The 13,558-nt window shown below is 37.1% G+C and overlaps 1 protein-coding gene across 1 annotated transcript; it reads left to right on the top strand.

Annotated features, from left to right (window-relative positions):
- The first annotated feature begins 11,015 nt into the window (after nt 1–11,015).
- Nucleotides 11,016–11,972, top strand: LOC131679913 (uncharacterized). Its single transcript, XM_058960662.1, has 2 exons — nt 11,016–11,438; nt 11,499–11,972. Exons 1-2 carry the CDS (start codon nt 11,016–11,018, stop codon nt 11,970–11,972), a joined length of 897 nt encoding a protein of 298 aa, XP_058816645.1.
- The last annotated feature ends 1,586 nt before the right edge of the window (nt 11,973–13,558 follow it).

Here is a 13,558-nt window from a genome sequence, read left to right as displayed (position 1 = left end):
ACGCGGTTTTCATTTACGCGGATTTTGAAATTTACGCGGTTTTCATTTACGCGGATTTTGAAATTTACGCGGTTTTCATTTACGCGGATTTTGAAATTTACGCGGTTTTCATTTACGCGGTTTTCATTTACGCGGCTCGTATCCCCCGCGTAAAAAAAAACCTGAGTGTATTTATTTTTACGCATGCGTGTGCGTTGTAACTTGTTAATCCATGTTTACGGCGCTTTGTAGCTGCGTAGGGTAAAGAGCCTATTGGTTTTCATGTTTCTTATTTCGGTTATATGTTTTTTATGAGTAAGGCATCTGACAACGTGCTTCTGTAGTTATTGCACTGTTCAGCAGCGTAGTATTTTATATAGGAGAGTACACTCATGTTTTGACGTAGGACTTACGTCTTTCTTTACTATACTGGGTATCATTTCAAAATTTTGAAAACGGATGCGTTACGTACACTTTGAACCTTAATAACTTTTCTCCTACTAAAGAAATTACTAATTTTGTTTCATAAATCGAAAGGAAAACGTTCAACGCTTGCTATTGATACCTTGTTTGCTATGTAAAACTTGTTTAAAAAGTCCAAAAACTACTTTTAGTGCGAATCAACATTAATGCTAGAACCTATAAATATGGGTGTCACAGTTATTCTTAAAGCCAGACGTGTCTAAGCCACAGAGCCGAACACACGTACGTGTGCTGCTCAACGAGAAGCTGCATTTGGAAACCAACCAAATCATAGCTACTGCCTTATCGCTGCCAACCAAGAACTGTCGTCGCCCTGCGTGAAATTCATCGCTCTCAGAAGTGGACAGAGTTACTAATTCGCAAGCTGCTCTTCCAGTGCCTAGTCCGTGAGATTGCACAGCATTTCAAAACCGATCTACTCTTCCGGAGCTCAGCCGTAATGGCCCTCTAAGAAGCCAGAGAGGCCTGCCTGGTTAGTTTGTTGGAAGATACCAATCTGTGCGCTATCCATACCAAGCGAACAATCATCATGCCGAGCGGGAAACGGCGAAATAATATTCACAACAAACGGTCCTTATTAGGACCACAAAATCGTTCTCAGAAGAATTACAATTACAATTTCCATTTCGTGCTTTGGAAAATAACTTCCCTCTTATCGGGTTAGTTATTTTCTATAATAATATCCGAAAAATGTACGACAGAACCAATAAAGTGACCAATTGGACGGAAGCAAGAAAATACCTACAAAAATTTGAGTCAGAAAAGTGACATTGACGAAAAAAATGCTTCGATCGTTTCTAAGTGTTTGGCAGCTGAAGTTGCCGATTTGTTTTCCAACGTCAATTATTTGCGCTGTGCTGTACATAACAAACAAATTTTTGCGCGATTTGTTGGGAAATAATCAAAACAATTGTGTAGTAAATTCCGTTGATTTTACCGTAAATTTTGATAGAAATGATTTTGTAAAAGCATTAATTAGCCGCGCTTTGGTGGTTTTTGCAAATCTTTCAAGAACATTAGTGAATGTGGCAACCCTGCTACTAAGCGAAAGCCACACCAAAAAGAATGATGAAAATATTTCCATTTGTCTCACAAAAGGATGGACTTCCATCTGCACTAAGAAGTTTAAAAAAGAGATCGCATTGCGATATACAATGCTCATTCGATGTGAGCTGCGAAAGGGGAATGTTCGTGTATGTACGCAGCAGAAGCGAATTCGGGCAAGGTTCGAATCGTTAGAAAGGATTCTCATCTAGTATCACCAAAAATAGTTATCTGCAAACCGTTTTTTTTAGGATAAAAACATAATGGAGAAAGAATTGAATTAGAAAGTTCCATTTAATAACTTGCATTGAGTTTGCGCCTGTCAATTCTGCTGTACTTTATCAGTGACACATATAAACCAATGTTTATCGAATTAATCTACAAACCCGAAGGTTTTTGCAAGTCCTAGAAAATCAGTGAATGTGGCAATCTCATTCGACATGAAATTTCGAGTAAACATTCATTCAAAAAGTGCATTGGTTCAAATTATCCATGAATGTTATATGATATGCCCAAGTTTAGTCCTACGTCAACACCGCGGTTATGTCCCGGACATTACCCACTCCTAGTTTTTTTACGCGGATTTTGAAATTTACGCGGTTTTCATTAACGCGTTTTTTTTAAATTTACGCGGTTTTCATTTACACGGCCTGTATCCCCTGCGTGAAAAATCTAAGTGAAATTGCATCGGTAACAATCACATTCCCAGCAGAACTTTTTGTTTTCTAATTTCAAACACTTTTGTTTCGTACTGCACACAACGGAAAATTTTAAAACAGAACTTACCGTCCCAGCCGCAGTTGAAGCGGGTGTTCTTTTTCGATTCAAATTCAAGCCATGTCTTAAGCGTTACTGGACTTAAAATTGTTTTCCCAGTTTATCCAGTCAGAATATCTGTCCTACCCTATGTATTTAAAACACAGTTCTAATTGCGTTTTAAAGTATACAACAAATAGAACGGTTGGGTATACTAATTTAAATTTTAAAATAAATCTGTTTTAAATTATGAAACAAACCTGTACTGAAGATATAATTATGTCAGTCCTATTACCACATAAACACCTATATAACATAAAACGCTGCAGAATTGGTTCAACAATACAATGTTTACACTACAGAGTTATAACATGTAATAATAATTAGCAACAAGAAAAATGTCACCAAAATAGCATAAAAACCCGTTTTAACTGGTAGTGCGAACGTTGTATAACAATGTAATTTATCAAATAATTTCTTTTTTTCCACCACTAATCTATCAAGAAATACTTAACCTTAAGATTGTTTACTTAAGTTCATTAGTACATTATTGAAAATTTAAATGGAAAATGAAATTTCATATTTCATGGAGAATCTGTATATTTCCGTTGGCGGGCGTGGGCTTCCTCATCACAGCTCTCAATATGGAACTTTTCTTTTGAATATATTTTCTGGACAGACCAGCCTATTTTTACTAGATGGATTAGCCAAATAATGCCAATCACCTAGTGAGATACTTGATTAATTAATAGATTACCGTTAAAAGACCTTCAATAAATTATGTTTTGATGGGGAGGGTATATAGCAAATTGTAACATATGAAAACAGGCGAGTGAACAAGAACGTGAGTCGATATGTGTGATAGATAAAATTCATTTGCACGCTCTTGAAAAAAGCTACATTTTTAATGTCACCGTGGTCGTGTCCTGTACACAACCATTTAATTTGTTTTCTGGCGACACTGCATTCGCGTGCCATTAGAGGCCCTTACACGCACAATAAAAGTGTCATTACTGGAATTGTATGAGAATTCCGTCATTACTCACCTTACACGATCATTAAAAGTGACTTTACTGCTGAGTAATGACATTACTAGCGCCTTGTGTAAGGGGCTCTACTAAGAGAAGAGAAGACAGTAGGGATCTTTAATTTGGAAAAATTGTGCCAGTTTTTCATATGTATTGGTAGCGGGTGTCCTTACGAGTACACTCATATCATTCATAAACCTTAATTAATATTTTATGATATTTAAATTTAAAAAAAAACCAAATTAAATTCAACCAGCAAACTGACAGTTTTCCTACTAAATGACGTATCTGCAAATATCTCGTTCGCCTCATTGTTAACCGGGACAGAACCCCACACAGCATGATCTGGTACTTTGTCAATCCGCTAGCAGCCTGCCATCCCAAGTTTCATCTGCAAACTATGGTAGATCTGATAAGGCAACCTATAGAGTCGTGCAAGTCGCATGGGTTTGGATGTGTTATTGTCCTAAAAGGAAACAAACTAAAAAATGTTTTTTTCAATAGTTTCGGGTAAAAAAATTTAAAAAGATCTGAGATATCAACTCACGGTACTAATCTGCATCAGAATATGCCTTAACCCGCACACCCCTAAAGATCCCTATCGCGTAGCTAATTTGATCCAGTCCTAACCTCAATATTGAACCAGCTTCTGATTGGTCATTTTGCCAGTCATGAGCGTTCATTATATTTACAATCGGGATGGAAAACAATGCTGCTGAATCTATTCTAGCTACTTTTCATGCACGTTTCGTGCAAATTGAATAAAAGATCTGAATGACGATATAGTTACGTGTATTGTTAAGAGAGACATGAATAAAAATTTAATTTTTAAATGCAGCTAGCATTGTAAATTCTTGGTAGGGGTGCGATCTTTTGGGTACAATTATTTTCGGCAATTGTAAAAAGCATTCAAAGGGAATCTGGCAACGATGAACGCTTGTTGTCTTCAGATTTACGGCAGGGCCAAGTCGAGAAAATTAAGAAGAGCAAGAAGCCTGTTGTCGTCTCTTCTCTTAGGGGGCTCTATTAAGAGGATAAAATGACGTCATATTGGCGTAGGCAACAAAAAAATTTTGTTTGTAACAAAATCTAAATACAAACGAGGAGCACTTTAGTTTGCATCAAATTTGAGAAAGTGCGCATTGTTTACTATTGTTTACTGCTACGGCTGTTGATGACATTTCAAGCGATTTTGACGGTGGAAAAAGCGATGTTTCCTATTTGCAAACTCTGTATGTAGAGATAGGGACACCAGTTGCCTGCGTGTCATCTAATGGTCGAATTTAAAGTTGGATCGCGAATTCTAGCATAATTTTTTTGGTCGATAAACAAACAGGCATGCCAACCGACAAGAAACAAAACATTTCCCATACACGGCAAAACAACATTACCCATTTTATGAATTCAAACTACCCATTTTTGGCTGTTATTCAAAGCTGTCAAAAAAGGGATTCACACGCTCGTATAATATTGTGCTTTTCACCGAAGATTAGCACGCGACGGAATCGATTCAAAATAGCGAAAAATTGAAAATATACTCTGTTGGCTCCAACCGCAAAATTTAGAACAGGAAATCAGGCAAAATAGAGGCCCTGTTTGGATTGTGCTTTTCAACGAAATTAAAAATTAGATGAAACGGGACAGATTGTCGTGACATCAGGTCAACTTCTATTCCTCTTTAAAAAAGACATTAATCACAAATCACACAATTATTTTGATTGTAGCTTCCCAGTCTATGACCGTTATTCGCTGAGTAAAACGATCGTGCCGAACGGAATGACTGGTATATTTTTCATTTAGCTGTTAATGCTAAAAAATATGAACATTATTTGAGCAATAATTCGCAGTAATGTTCATTAAGTGTTTTGATTACATTGAAATTATACCTTAAACTCAGAACGAACATTACCATCTCAAGCGTGTATTTATTACCCAAAAATTGAAAATTTGTTTTAACCGTATTTGAGTAATTTAAAATTAGCGTGCAAAAAATAATTTCATCATTATTCCCAAAACGTGCAAGGAGGTTAGACGCGCGTAGTAATTTGCTTACATTTTTTTATTATTGTGAAGAGCGGGTTTTTCTTGCAGAATGACTGGATTCACGGTGAGTATTTGATATGTATGTGATAAATGATAAATGAATGTGATAAATGATATGTATGTGATAAATTTTCGATTGATGTGATGTGATTGATGTGGAACATCAATCACATCACATCGGTGTCAATCATTCGAAAATTCCAAAAGAAAATATCTACACAAACAATTTTTTTTTTACTTTTCAGTTTTGTCCATGCTGTGGGTATAAGTTTTACCCATACATTCACCACGCTGCGCCACGTGGGGGCAGAAGACCCCGGGGAAGGCGAGGGGGCGCGGTGGGCCCTATGTGGCCCCACGGGTGGTCCCGGTAGATCCAGCTGCACCGGCAGCCCCCACTGCAGCGGCAGCCCCTCCTGCACCGGCAGCTGCCGCTGCACCAGCGGCTGTTGTCGCACCGGAAGAACAAGTCGCACCAGCAGCTATTGTCGCGCCGGCAGCTTCGGTCGCACCGGCAGTCGGAGTGGAACATTAAAGGTCTCAACGGCCTCGAAGGCGTAATATTTGAACTATATTTTTTTCATATTAAAAACGAACTATATGCATTAAACTACATGTATTGAAAAAGAATTACAGTTATGTTTCGAGTTTGAGTTCATTAGAGCACCCGCACCAATGCGTTGCTATGCCTGGTTGGACAGCATTCGGCAACCTTTACCACAACGCGGCAACCACACCGCAGGTTGTCGTACGAGTGCGGGTAATAGCAATTTATACCTGGAGTAGTAGCTAGTAAACAAATCTAGCAACTCGATAGCAACGTATCGAAAAGTTACTATTTGATACAAACGGCACAGTTTGCTTCGGTTTCTGCACACTTTGTGTTCATGGATGGAAGTTTGCTTGCGAATGATAATTTCAAATGCTGATACATATTACAATTGGAGTACAATAGGTGCTTTAAAAGGAGGAACAAACTGGACCACGCAAGAATACGTAGCATTATGCGCTACGCTGCTTGATAGTAATTTTGTAGAAGACTGAGCAATAAATTCCTTAAAATTAGGAGCTTCTCTAGCTATTGGTTGCCGTGATTAACTACAATGGATATAATGCTCAGTAATGTTTAATGACGATTCTAACGACATGTGCATTTGATTTGACAATCTTTACCAAAATTAGTCTTAAAATGAAGTTATTAAATTGTACACAATGCGATTTTCACTTGTAAATGTCATGTATTGTGTTAAACACATTAAGCTTTTCATACAACCACGCTCATTTAAAAAAATTTCTATTTGTAGAGAATGGTATAATCGAAAAGTCAATTTTGTATTTTAACAAACCTTTGAAAAAGTCATTATTTGATGATATCAGCAATACCAAGAAAACTTACCAAACCTGTTTTAATCCACCTATTTGTGCAATAGTGTCTTTCTTATTCATAAACATTATGATTCCTTGATATATTATGTTTAACATAAAGTTGAAAATGTCTATTACATTGTTAATTCTTTTGGTATCTAAATACAAGAATAAAACACAATATTGGGATTCGCAAAATGTGACAAAAGACAAAAAGACTTAGCCATAATTAATCCTTTCAATTTTACGCCATTTCATTTCATGAATTTTGATGCCCATATTGCGTGGGGTTCACGCAAACTCATTTTCATTCTCGTAGGGCTTCTGGAACCGTCTACGTTAATCAATGCTACTTAAGACTTATTTTGAGCAACTTATTTTGGTTGTATAGGAGGATAAGACTATGTTGTACAAAGAGTATATGAAAACCAAAGAAGTTGTTTTATTTTTATTTATAATTACTAGCCTTCCCAGTACTAGACGACTATTTGATGTTATTGAAGTGCAGTTGATTTGTCTTACTCATATAGTACATGCAGTCGACATTGATAGAGCGGCCGATTGTGAATTATCAGCAGGCATCGGTGGTTGATTGTTGGGTTTTCTGTGGTAGATGAGTTTTCACTAGTTGCATGGGTGCATGTTTTTCCGAAGTGGTAACATATTCCACTTTCTCGAATTTCGAAAATTCGTTTAATGAATCCTAGTTTAGTGCGCGGTTCTAGGTCATGTATACGAACGTCCACTTTATCATCATCTATATACACGAGGACTTGGTGTTGGTGTTATTGTATTCGACGTCATCTCGCATGTTGTTCTTCAGATTGCATTTTTTGTGCTTGAGAAAAACTTCTACACATTATCAATACACAGTTTTTCGCGTGGTGCAGTTGTATGTAGGTTATCTAGGTTATTTGTTTCGATTATAGAAATTTTAAACTTAGGGTCATTCGCCTTCTATTAGGTTAGAAAAATTTCTTTTAGAAAAATCTCTAACCCCATATGTGGGGTTGGAAATCAAACTTAGGTGAGCTGCGTGCAAGGCAATCGATTTACCATCTAGAGTATGTCTGCATCCTTAAAGTCAATCGAAATTATGTTATCCAGTAGTACTCGCATTTTTGTTTCCTGTGGCTGATTCATTTCACTGTATCATTTGTGTGGGTAAGTAGCAAAGTGCGGTAAAATTGTCTTTGCGAAATGAGAAGTTAGACCAGGATTTATCAGTACTCATACCGATTTTGGGCTTCCCTACCGATTAACAGACGACCGGGGTAAAACTACCGATATTTAAATTTTCCTACCGAAAACATTTTTATTGATTTTGGACACAACCTACCTCATTATCCATATTTCATTTAAGTTTGGTTCACAGGCGGTTTCAGGGGGTGGCATGAAGGGGCACGCGCCTCCTCTATTTAACCGGAAAGTGATCCAGTAGAAAAGCGTGGGTTTTTGTTTTTGTAAATCATTATGAATCAGTAGCGTCTGACTCAAATGACACGTTTCCCATGCTGATCGGAGATTTGTGCCTTGCCAAGAATCATCTTTTCATCATTTTCCTGATGGGAATGATTGGGGAAGTGGTAAGGATAGGGTTAAGGAAAGTAACGACACAGAACAATTAAAACAGAGCATTCTGCACCCCTGGAGGGATGCTGAACGATCTGCAGGTGCTACAATAGCAGGAATAAAACTTCCAACCCCCGGAGGGATTTCAAATGTTTATTTAAGCAGTGAGCGGATATATCAACACCCCCGCGGGGATATTGAGATAACAGAACGATAACACCCCCGAAGAGATATTGTCATTCAAGAACGGCTAAAATTATAGCTCTTTACCACACTGGGTTAGAAAAAATAGCATATCCTTCAGCTTCAGCTCTCTGTACTTAGGTTCATCTATGTATGGAGAACCAAAAATCCGGATACGTAATTGCATTACTACAGGGTAGTTGCATATCAAATGATATGATGTTCCGTAATCGGATTCACAAAGATCACGTGAATAATACTCAGCGCGCTGAATAGTGGTCTGTGATAATTGAGTTTGCAATGTCCAGTCAGTGTCTCTGGCGGCACCGGTCCAGTGAAATCCAATCAGAACAAGTGCAATAACTTAAGTTCTACAGATATTTCTTCTTTAAAAAAATAAAATGATCGAAATGAAAAAAAATCAGTGATAATAAAAAGTAATAGAATTAATAGAATAAATTAAAATGTGTCTCATTACACTGATAATATAAATTCGTAAATATGATAAAATTTATCCTACAATGCACGAATTCATTCGTCGTTTTCTGCAACGAATTTTCGTACATTGTAAATATTTCATGAACAAGAATGGCCGCTTGGTGAACGATAGCTTTCGTAAATTTTACATTTTTAGTATGCACTCCATAAATGTTATTGTTGATAACGACATTATTTTTCGTGAATGAAACGAAATGTTTTGTTTATTTTAATAAACGTTTATGTATATTACGAACGATTTCGTTGGTCTCACGAATTCATTTCGTTCATCTTAAAAAAGTTTTCGTATTTATTAGCATATTATTTTTTCATTCAATCTTTTGGGATCGATGTTTGACAACACCGATTTTTTTTTAATTTAAAAAAAAATGATCCGGCCAAATCGATTTTATTGTGGCATGAAGAAATGACCGTTTGATGAACGAAAGTTTTCGTAATATTTCCTTATTTGCTGTACATTGCACGATTGTTGTCGTTGATAACGACATCATTTTGGTGAATGAAACGAAATGATTCGTTTATTTTAATAAGTGTTTACGTATATTACGGACGATTATCATATTATTTTCAATCGATCTTTTAAGATCACAGCAATGATCGATGACAACAACGATTTTTTTAAATTTTTTGAGCTGGCAAAATCGAATTTATTTCAATCTGCTCACCTCTATTGAGGACTACAAAGATTGTGGTGTTAAGTAATGGTCGCTTGATGAACGAAAGCTTTCGTAAATTTTACATATTCAGTGTACATTGCACGAATGTTGTTGAAAACGGCATTATTTTTCGGGAATGAAACGAAATGTCTCGTTTATTTTAATAAACGGTTGTGTATATTACGAACGATTTTGTTGGTCGCACGAATTCATTTCGTCCATTTTAGAAAAGTTTTCGTATTTAATAGCATACTATTTTGACATTGCTTCAGCAGAGAAAAACTCAAACTTCTTCATACAAAACCAACGAGTTCACGATGGCTCAACTGAATCCGTACTGCTCCGGATTATGGATCAACTGGAAGCGTAAGAGGTTCAGGAAATCTTCCTGAAACTGGAGGACACGGATACGGTTACTAAATAGTCAGACCGAGATCATCGTGGTGATCAACAATTATTGACTCCATATTCTATCTCTATCGAAGCTCTGTTGACGTTGACGGTTTGACAAATGGTACTCGTAAATATTATTATTAAGACTTTCGTATACCACAGTGAAAAATTCGTTTGCCTAATGAAGCCGTTTCGTAATAAGCCGTTCGTTGTCGTTTCGTGGTTTTCACGAAAAACTCGTAATAAAAAATAAAAGTGTTTCAATAGAAATACGAATGATTCATCATGTGTACGAAAAATTCATATATTTTATGAAAATTGTGAGTACGAATCTAATTAGCAGGGATTTACGAATACATTCTATCAGTGTAACGTTCTAGATGAAATGAATAAAATGAATGACTGAACAAAATTAGTCAGATTATTAAAATTAATAAAATATGTGAACCCCACAAATAATATAAAATTGCATAACACGAAAAAAGTGAATAAAATAAATTAAGTGAATGATACGAATAAGGTACATGAGATAATAAACTGATCGAAATGCATACAAAGAATGAAATGAATACAATAGATAAAATGAGGTCAAATAAACAAAATTAATCATAACGTTTCAAATGTTTCTACTTTGTTGATAAGCCTTAATTAGTCATCAGGAAATCTAGAAATCAGAAGTTTGTCTTGGAATTAAAATATGTCTTTTTGGTCACAGATATTTAAAAAATGATTTTTGTACAGAGTATAATTTTCAGGGCCAGTATTTTAACGCGTAATAAGAAATAGTGAACTGAGATAAGGCCACCTATAAATAGTATTGATTTTCATTAAAGTATATAAAAAAGAGTGTCAAGTATCTAGCTTATGTTAGCAACTACCGGTGCGTAACACGGTTGTTAACCAAAATAATGACGAATAAAGTTGGCAATCTAGCATGCTTTGCCAACCCGAATAGCAACGTGTTCATCTCGGATTATTCCATTAAAATTTGTTTCCGAGTGACAAGTGATTGAAAATGAGTGCTTCAAAACGAGGAACCAACTGGACTACGCAGGAGGACGAGGCATTATGCGCTGCTTGGTTGAACACCTCGCAGGACGCTAGCATCGGCATTAACCAGCGCGCAAAAACGCTTTACGATCGCGTGTTTGATCGTTTTCTGGAGATATGCAGCGAAAATCACGTTCCGGGTAATCCAGAACTACGCGCCCCTAGCGGAATAAAAGCTAGATGGCATCACATTAGTAAAATGGGAAGCAAGTTTGCAGGTTGTGTTGCCCAAATCGAGAACCGTTGCCAAAGTGGGGCGTCTCCTGAGGATTTTTTGAGACAAGCGATTGCACTATTTGCAACGACGGAGAAGACTCCATTTACTTTAATGCACTGCTACAGCATACTGCAAAGTGCCCCGAAATGGCAGCAGTATCACACAGTAAAGGTACGTCTTTTTGATTATTGCTTCCATTATTTTTGCTTATTGCTTTTATTTTTGTTTTAGAAATCACCCACTCCAAAAAGGTTAGCTGCAGAAATTGATTTGGCCAGAGGCGAAACAGATCTGCCAGATCCAGTGCCTTCATCTTCCGACCGTCCTATCGGTCAAAAGGCCTGTAAAGCGCAAAGGTTGAGCCAAGGATGCGCCTCCAATCACGTCGGAAGTGAAATAGCGAAAGCGGGGAATATGTTGGCTATTGCTGCGAAGGAACGACTGATGTACTGCAGGCAAAAGGCACTCGCCTTAAGCAGAATGGCAAACCACGCCATTATGTCTGTGGATATTAATGGTTTAAACGAAACAGCAAAAGAGTTTTACTTGCTGGAACAAAAAAGGATCCTGAACGAAACCAAAGAGGCTTTCAAAAACGAACTGGAGCCTAGACCGGAGCCTCTAGACGATGATAGGGAGGATGTAGAGAATACTATTGAAAATAATGATGTTGTAGATGAGTCTGATTCTGATGGAGATTTTTAATATTTTATTTATTTATTATTAATTTTTTTTCGCCGTATTTATAGGCTTATTCTTTTTTCCGTTACATCATATGATTTATAAATATAATGCAGTATTATGAATTTAAAAAAGCCTGCTTTATTCCACCTAGTGGTGCGATTGTATCTTTTTCGATTGTCCAAACTATGATTCATTAGCTCATGTTCAATATAATTGTGGAAACGTCTACTACATTATTATTATACTTGGCACGTAAGTCGACGCTGACACACTTTAAACTACCACGAAAGTCGTTACAAATTGCCTGAATCCAATGTAGTTGGAAGCGAGTCGATTTTTTTGTCCACACGTGTCGTCCTAATCGGGTAGTACATTATTAATGTAGCTGAGGATCCGTTTGGGAGAGGTATGCCATACCTCGTGAGGCGTCATTAGATGCCTTCCGAAGTATCGCTCCCTTCGAAGAAATAGTACTGCACAACGGCAAAGAATATGTTCCGAGCTCTTGGGCTCGTAGTTACGAGTTGTCATCTTCACTTTTGCCATTTTTTTCAGATGATACTTAGCATGACAATGTCCCGTAAATAAACCTGTGATTATACGTAAAGCTTTTCGTTTTAGATCCATTAGTTTTTTGGTTCTCGTTGTATCTGGATCTATGAATTTCTTAGCTTGTCGAGCGCCTCCTACGTTACGCCAGTCGTTTAGTAGTTGGTCTCTTGCCCAAGTTGACAGTTCTAGTTTGATTACACAGATAGATATACCAAAAAATGGTTTTAGTCCAACAAACAAGCTTGATGAACCACGCCTGGCTAATTCATCAGCCACTTCGTTACCATTGTTTCCTTGGTGGCCAGGTACCCAGAATATGATCACTTTATTCCGAGTTGCCAGTTGTTGTAAAGATGTGATGCACTCACAAAACAGATTGGACTCACATTTCGACGACCTTAATGCCAACAGTGCTGCTTGGCTATCCGAGAAGATTGCGATTTTGGCATGTCTGTAGTTTCGTTTCCTACAGACCTTCGGGCGGGTGTATATTACATATACCTCTGTCTGGAAAACCCCACTTTCCCATTGATATTTTTGCAGCGAATTAAGTGATATTGATTTCTCAAAATATTATATCTCCAGAGCACTTTCTGTATTTTTCAGTTTAATATGATATGAAGTAACGTTCAAGGAATGCGAAAAAATACTTCCAGGTATCTCGTTACCTTTCTTGTATAAAGCAAGTGGCACATGCCATTCGACATCAGTGCGTCGACATCGGAAAATTTTTGTGTGTATGTATGTATGGCTGTGTATGTGTGTGTCAGATAATGCCTTTAAAGTTTTTCGGGGCTGGCTAAACCGGTTTGTTTAAACTTAGTTTAAACAGTTTTTATTAATTCGTAGATCCGGTTCCATAGATACAGGTAGAGGAGTGCGGCATACAGTAAATTTCCAAATAATCTGATAACACTAAGATTTTAAAATGACGAAAAATATGTTAATATGGGTGCAAAGTTACTTGCAGAAGCACGTCCAAATCGTTTTGACATCATTGGCCACCTATGACGGTTCTTGGTGCCCCGGGTAACTTGTCATGTTACTAATGGCAT

Source organism: Topomyia yanbarensis, chromosome 2, assembly GCF_030247195.1.
Source record: "Topomyia yanbarensis strain Yona2022 chromosome 2, ASM3024719v1, whole genome shotgun sequence".
In the NCBI taxonomy this organism is placed as follows: domain Eukaryota; kingdom Metazoa; phylum Arthropoda; class Insecta; order Diptera; family Culicidae; genus Topomyia; species Topomyia yanbarensis.
This window is presented reverse-complemented; position numbering and strand designations above follow the sequence as displayed.

Excerpts from the sequence above, each read along its gene's own strand:
- LOC131679913 (XM_058960662.1), top strand. The coding sequence starts at position 11,016 with ATGAGTGCTTCAAAACGAGGAACCAACTGGACTACGCAGGAGGACGAG. Across the intron at positions 11,439-11,498 it reads AGCAGTATCACACAGTAAAG|AAATCACCCACTCCAAAAAG; the intron begins GTACGTCTTTTT and ends TTTTTGTTTTAG.